General features: G+C 37.3%; 1 protein-coding gene across 6 annotated transcripts in view; it reads right to left on the bottom strand.

The window, feature by feature from the left end:
- The window catches only part of LOC123505074 (insulin gene enhancer protein ISL-1-like), a 44,267-nt gene that overhangs the window by 27,877 nt on the left and 8,890 nt on the right, over nucleotides 1-7,500 (bottom strand). For all 6 annotated transcript variants that reach the window (XM_045256110.1, XM_045256109.1, XM_045256111.1 and 3 more), the window contains exon 2: nucleotides 524-719. In XM_045256110.1, the coding sequence (XP_045112045.1) occupies nucleotides 524-719 (196 nt within the window). The remainder of the gene's footprint in view (nucleotides 1-523; nucleotides 720-7,500) is intronic.

Raw genomic sequence — 7,500 nt, 5'->3', positions numbered from 1 at the left:
TGTGCTTATCAACAAATGGCCATTTTTTGACATGGCTCTAGAATTAATGTTTGTTCCCTTATTTGTTTCCATAATTATTAACAGAACATAATTTTTTGAATGGTTTTATATAGAAGGTGATAAGAAAAAGTATATAATTGTAAATATAAGCTTAGAAATGCTGGTATTGCTTTACACACGAGCTGATAAGGCAAATTGTAGAGTTTTTGATAGAACATAATAATTTTTAATGATTTAACACAAGATGATCAGGAAACTATCTGAAAACAACACACACACACACACAACACACACACACACACACACACACACACACACACACACACTCTCTCTCTCTCTCTCTCTCTCTCTCTCTCTCTCTCTCTCTCTCTCTCTCTCTCTCTCTCTCTTAAACACAATATGATAAAAACTGAAATTAACAAGCACACACTCTCTCTCTCTCTCTCTCTCTCTCTCTCTCTCTCTCTCTCTCTCTCTCTCTCTCTCTCTCTCTCTCTCTCTCTCTCTGTCTCTGAAGGCTCACCTGACGTAGTCCCTCTTGCAGTAGGTCTTGCCGTCTCTCACGAAGCAGGTGCAGTACTCGTCGAGAAACTGGTGACAGTCGACGCACTTGAGGCAGGCGGCGTGCCATTCCATGTCCGGGGCGACTCGCAGGATGTACTGGTCGTGGATGATGGCACCGCACCCTATACACACTGCCGCCCGCCCCGCCCGCTCCGCTGTGGGAGAGAAACGTTCATTTTTTTTTTTTTTTTATGTAAGAGTGGGAAACTGGCCAAGGGCAATATAAAACGTAAATAAAAGGCCCACTTAGTTGCCATTTCTTTTGTAGGTTCGAGAGACTTTGTCAAAAATGATGGATAAAAGTCTTGAAATCTCCCTCTTAAATGAAGTCAAGTTATAGGAAGTTAAATATATAGAAGCAGGTTCACTCACAGCTCCACGTTTCTAAACCTTCACTAGTTTTGTGGTTTGGTGGGAGTACTGGTGGCTTACTAGCAGCATCAGGCAGTAGTGTACAAAATATTCTGCGTCTGTAATTGAGTTTTTAAGGGTGTTTTTGTGATGGCATTGACAAGGTTGGAAGCATTGGTGGTTTTCTACTAACATCAGGCAGTCGTATACAAAATGTCTACGTCTGTTATTAGAGTTTTTAAGGGTGTTTTTTTGTGATCCCAGTGATGTGTTTGGTGCGAATATTACATCTTTAATAGGTTGTGGTGAGAGAAAAATGCTCATTCACTCACAGAACCACGTTTCTAATATCTTCCTCGTGTTGTGGTGTGGTGGGAAGTGTTAGTGGTTTTCTTATATTGTCAGTAGAAGTGTGCGAAAGCTTCTGTATATGTAACAGGTTATAACGGAAGTTTTTAAGAGTGTTTTTTTTTTATCTCAGTGATAAATTTGATAAAGATTTTGCATTCTGAATTAGTTGCGATGAGTTTTTTAAGTGGGCTTTGTGATTCCTGTGATAAATTTGATAAGGATTTTGCATTCTTGATTGGTTGTGATGAGTTTTTAAGAGTGTTTTGTGATCCCATAAAGACTTTGCACTCTTTATTGGTTGAGATGAAAGATTTAATGGTTGTCGAGTGTGTTTTGTGGAATTCCAGAGTTTTATGTCACTTTTAACGAAAACATCGCTTCCTCAACGGACTGTGGCAAAATTTATTAGGATTATGATGCGGTTTGTTGATTCTAGTGATAGTCTGATAAGTATTCATATTTAACATCGTGTAATTCAAGTTTTTGGCGCTGATTAGCATGTTTACATAACTGGATTGGTTGTTTTTACGTGGATTTTGTATTTTTAACCCTTTCATTACTGGGACGCATTTTTATCTTGAGTTTTTGGGTGTGATTAAACGATTTTATTGACATTAGGAAAGGTGTATGGAGGTCAGAAGATTAATGGCCACAGTCTTCAATATTTTAGTCCCCCACATAAGTTTCTGAAGCTCTATAAGATCACTAAATAGTAAGACCTTTTATTCTTACCTGAGACGCATTTTTACCTTGAGTTTGGGTATGATTAAACGATTTTATTGGCATTAGGAAGGTTCTATGGAGGTCAGAAGATTAATGGCGGCAGTCTTCACTATTCTAATCCCCACATAAGTTTCTGAAGCTGTATGAAATCACCAAATAGTAAGCAGAATGAATATGGAAACACGTCATGCTACTGAAGGGGTTAATAGGTGTTAGGCAAAGGTATTGGGATTTGTAAAGGGGTTTTCATGATGCGAGTGGAAACTGTGCTGGAGATTTTTGAGTTTGCTTTATAATTCCAGTGATGGTGTTACAAATATGTTGCATCTTTTAACAGACCATAGTGGAAGCTGTTAGGCCTGTCAAGGGGTGTTTTTTACGAGTGTAGTGAGAGTTTAACGAGGATCCTGCATCTTTAACAGGCTCCAGGGGAAGGTGATGGAGCTTTCAATGGTGGCTTAATTATTCAAGTGGTAATTTCAAGTGGATCTTCAATTCGCTGCAGGGGAAACTGTTGAGGGTTTTCAAAGATGTGTTTATATGTCTACTGTCCTACATAGATTCTACATTTTTTTTTTATACCCTTTTAATACCATGCCGCGTTTTCCTTATCATTCTACTTGCTATTTGGCGATTTTATTGATACAACTTCAGAAACTTATGTGGGGATTAAGATAGTGAAGACGCTGGTTATTGACATTTTCACCTCCATAGTCTTTCCTCATGTAAAGAAAGTCATCTAATCACACCCAAAAATAAAGTAAAAATTGCGTCTCAGTACTGAAGTTGCGGGGGAAAAAAATGTCTCGGCGCTGAAAGATATTCATTTATTTTTCTTTCTTTGTTCTGTTGATTATCTTGGAACAATTTTGTATATTTTTTTTTTTACAGTAAGAGCTGAGTTTGTATTTATTTCCAGAACGTTTTCAATATTCTGTTAGAGTAATAATAATCTGCATCTCTAGATTCGTGTCTTAAAGCTTTTTTTTTTTTTCAATATATAATTCAATGGAGTGTAACAAGAATTCTGTGCCTTAACCCCTTCAGTGTTGGGACGCATTTTTACCTCGAGTTTTGAGTACGATTAGACGATTTTATTTACATTAGGAAGAGTCTATGAAGGTCAGAAGATTGATAGCCAGAGTCCTCACTATTTTAATCCCCACATAAGTTTCTGAAGCTGTATAAGATCGCTAAATAGTAAGCAGAATGAGTATAAAAACGCGTCCAGGTACTGAAGGGGGTTAAAGGTGTTTATGGGTGATTGAAATGAGTGTGACAAAAATTCTGTACCTTTACCCTTTAAGTGATGAGACGCATTTTTACCTTGAGATTTTGCGTAAGATTAGACGATTTTATTTACAGAGTCTATGAAGGTCAGAAGATTGATAGCCAGAGTCCTCACTATTTTAATCCCCACATAAGTTTCTGAAGCTGTATAAAATCACCAAATAGTAAGCAGAATGAACAAAGAAACGCGTCCTGGTACTGGAGTGGCTAAAGGAGGAGGAGACCCATGGGAAAACTGAATGTCTTCTCTGTGGGGCGAGAAAAATTAACTCACTGAGAATGTTCGGTTTATATCACTTGAGGGTATAACAACAACACTTCGGGAGCTTCTATGTAAAACTCCATACACGATTATTGCTCCTTCAAAAAAACTATCCCCACTAAAGATGTAGCAATTTGTTTTCCCCACTTTATTAATTTCCCGTGTCGAACTGAGACGAAGGAAATTAAAGGAAAGATGTGAAGAGCAGTTTGGAGATTAGGTGAGGAAGGAATACGAACAAGAAGAGCGATTATTCCTTCTTTAAAAAATGTACTAGAGATATTGTTATTTTTCCTACTTATGAATTGCCTGTGTTGAATTTTGAAGAATGAAGTGAAAGAAATACGTAAAGAGCAGTTTGGAGTAGAATTAAGAGATCACGTGAAGGAAAAATACGAACAAACCAACAATTATTCTCTCTTAAAAAATGCACTAAAGATGTTGTTATTTATTCCAACTTATAAAGAGAGAAATGAAGGAAAGACGTGAGGAACAGTGCCGAGGAAAAAAAAAAATGAGATTAGGAAGAAACACGAAAAAAAAAAACCCAACAATTATTCCTAAGTAGTTTCTTCCCTCTTTTATAAACTTCTCGTGTCGAACTGTGAGGAGAGAAACTAAAGAAAGACTTGAACAACAGTGCCGAGAAAAAAATGAGATTAGATGAGGAAGAAATACGAATAAAAACAACGATTATTCTTGAGTAATTCCCCTCCCCACCATTTATATAAACTTCTCGTGTTGAACTGCAAAGAGAGAAATTGAGGAAAGACATCACACACACACACACACACACAAACACACACTTTTATCCAGATGTTTAATTAATTTCATCCCATTTATAAACTGTGAAGAGGGAAATTGAGACGTGAAGAACAAGTGTCGGGGAAAAATAAATGAAGAAATACTAACAAAAAAAAAAAATAAAAAAAAACTTGATGTACTTGTGATAAAAGGAAAGATGGAGGTAAGAAAAATAGATTAAGAAAACGAGAATTAGAAAAAAACAGAGATTAATCGAGATGAATAAAAAAACAAGTAAACAAAGGTGAAATAAAGAAGAAATGAAGAAGAAGGAAAAGAAAAAAAAGAATCAAAGACGCGAACAACAATATTGACTTAAAATAAAGATTACTAGACTGAAAAAAAAATATATGAAGAGAAAACTACAATTACTGACATAGAAAGGAGATAAATGAAAGAGAAGGAAAAGACAAAAAAAAAATCAGACACGTGCAACAATATTGACATAAAATAAAGATTACGAGACTGAAAAAAAGAAGAAAAATATGAAGAGAAAACTACAATTATTGACGTGGAAAGGATGCATGGAGTAGCCAGAACGAGATGATACAAAAGGAGAAAGACAGAAAGAAGCGCCGTAGAGAATAATTACAAGGATTAGCTGACAGAGAGAGAGAGAGAGAGAGAGAGAGAGAGAGAGAGAGTGAATAAAAATCGATGGAAATGAGGAAATACAACTGGTAGAGGAAGGGAGGGAAAAGAGGAGCGGAAATGAGACGAAAACAAAGACGGAAGATCAAGAGAGAAAACTAGCGAATGATTACAGGGATTAGTGAAGAGAAAATTACACACACACACACACACACACACACACACACACACACACACACACACGTAGTAGCTCCCAGATACGGTATTGTCCAGAAACGTTACAGAGAACAGTTTGGAATTAGAGAAGGAAGGAAAGGACTAACGGAAGAAGGACTTTTGTTGTGTTCTCGTTTCCTCTTCAGCGCCTCCGCCACGTAAAGAGAAAATAGGTTACGAGTCGGAAATAAAATGTTTGGAGTAATTTCAGTGTGTATAAAATAAGGGAGGGAAAGACGAGGGGAAACAGAAAAATAACCTGAGGGAATACAAAATATGGATAGCTTTTGTTTTCTCGTTTTTATATGCGAGGTACAGGACAACGGCAGGGAAACAACAGTAAGGGGAAGAGGAGAGGTTTACTGAAGAACCGGTCTCAAACTTATGTGAAGAGAATCGTTGGAAATTTAAGGATTAGTGTCTTGAAATTTTCCTTTTGCTACCTTCTGTACCAAAACGCGATGTCATATTCATTCTGCTTACTGTTTGGTGGTCTTATACAGCTTCAGAAACTTACGTGGGGGGATTGAACTAGTTGAATACTCTGGCCATTAAACTTCTCACCTCCACAGACCCTTTCTGATGTCAATAAAGTCGTCTAATCATACTCAAAACTCATGGTGAAAATGCGTCCCAGTACTGAAGGGGTTAAGACTTAGGCCCATATTCTCAAACACTTCCACTCTGCACCTTCACTATTTTCAAAGGAGTTTATAGTTGAAGTGACACAGGGTTTAAGGTTGTTTCTGTAATTCTAGTAACATGTTAACAAATTTTCTGCATTATCAACAAGAAAAAAATACTCTTTAGAACTCGGCTAATCGTCTCTGTGGTGTTTAAAAATGGTCGAAGTGAGAGAGGGAAGCATTACTGAAAATGGGTCTTCAATTCATGGGAAAGTGGAAATACAGAAGCCAGCAGGAAGTTCCAGAGTTTAGCAGAGAAAGAGATGAACGATTGTGAATACTGAAGAACTCTTGCATTAGGAGGGCAGAGTATAGGGTGGACAGACATGCACTTAAGAAGATCAGTAGAGCAGTTGATATGAAAATAGCGATAAAAGATAATAAGAGATGCAACATTACGGAGATGAGATAAAGGAATTAAGAAACAGTTCATTAAAAAAAAAAAAAAAAAACTCACAGAAAAGAAAAACCAGAAATAGAAACATGCGATAAAATAATGAATAGATAAAATAGTAAACAATGAATGAGAACCGACAAATAACACAAGGAAAAAAAGATAAATAATGACATGAGAGAGAATAGACAAAAAGAATTAACATACAGTCACACAGAGAAATGAGTACTTGTGGAATGAAGGTCAGAGAGAAGAGAGGAAATAGTGTAGCGTGTTGACATTGTGTGTGTGTGTGTGTGACATGCTGACGGTGGTGGTGGTGGTGGTGGTGGTGGTATCTATCTCACGCTGGCGGCCAGAAAGAAAGCAAGAAAGAGAGACAGAAAAACAAAAACCACGTCACGGGGAGGACGTTAGATTGAAGCGCTCTCTCTCTCTCTCTCTCTCTCTCTCTCTCTCTCTCTCTCTCTCTCTCTCTGTAAAAGTATGAAGATCAACAGTGGAAGAATAAAACTAGAAATTAATTGTGAAAACGATGAAGCAAAAAATAAAGACTATAAATAATAATAATAATAATAATAATGATAATGATAATAATAAAAAAAATGCAAACAAGAGAACAAAAAGATACGGAAATTACTCTCTCTCTCTCTCTCTCTCTCTCTCTCTCTCTCTCTCTCTCTCTCTCTCTCTCGAAAGCAAAAGTAATGACGAAAAAAAAAAAAAATAAGTAATTACAAAATGCGGATGCCAAGTAAAGAAGGAAAGAGTTAAGCATTAATTAATATTCCTGTGTCACACCTTAGGAATGGACACACACATACACACACACACACACACACACACACACACACACACACACACACACACACACACACACACACACACTGCAATATAGACAACAGCAATAACAATTCTCTATGTGTGAGAGGAAAATGTAATAGTATCTTTCTGTGTGTTTGTTCTCTCTCTCTCTCTCTCTCTCTCTCTCTCTCTCTCTCTCTCTCTCTCTCTCTCTCTCTCTCTGACGCTACAGTGCCTTCATCCCTCCGTAAGCTGGCGCCACACACACACACACACACACACACACACACACACACACACACACACACACACACACACACACACAGAGTCGCCCTTCTATCAATCCCTTCTCACTTCCGTTTCTGTACACTTGGTCTCTCTCTCTCTCTCTCTCTCTCTCTCTCTCTCTCTCTCTCTCTCTCTCTCTTTAGTTGTTGTTTTTTTGCTTTGATTTTTTTTTTATC

The sequence above is a fragment of the Portunus trituberculatus genome, chromosome 17 (genome assembly GCF_017591435.1).
Source record: "Portunus trituberculatus isolate SZX2019 chromosome 17, ASM1759143v1, whole genome shotgun sequence".
In the NCBI taxonomy this organism is placed as follows: domain Eukaryota; kingdom Metazoa; phylum Arthropoda; class Malacostraca; order Decapoda; family Portunidae; genus Portunus; species Portunus trituberculatus.
Note: the sequence above shows the minus strand (reverse complement) of the source record. Positions and strands in the feature narration are given on the sequence as shown.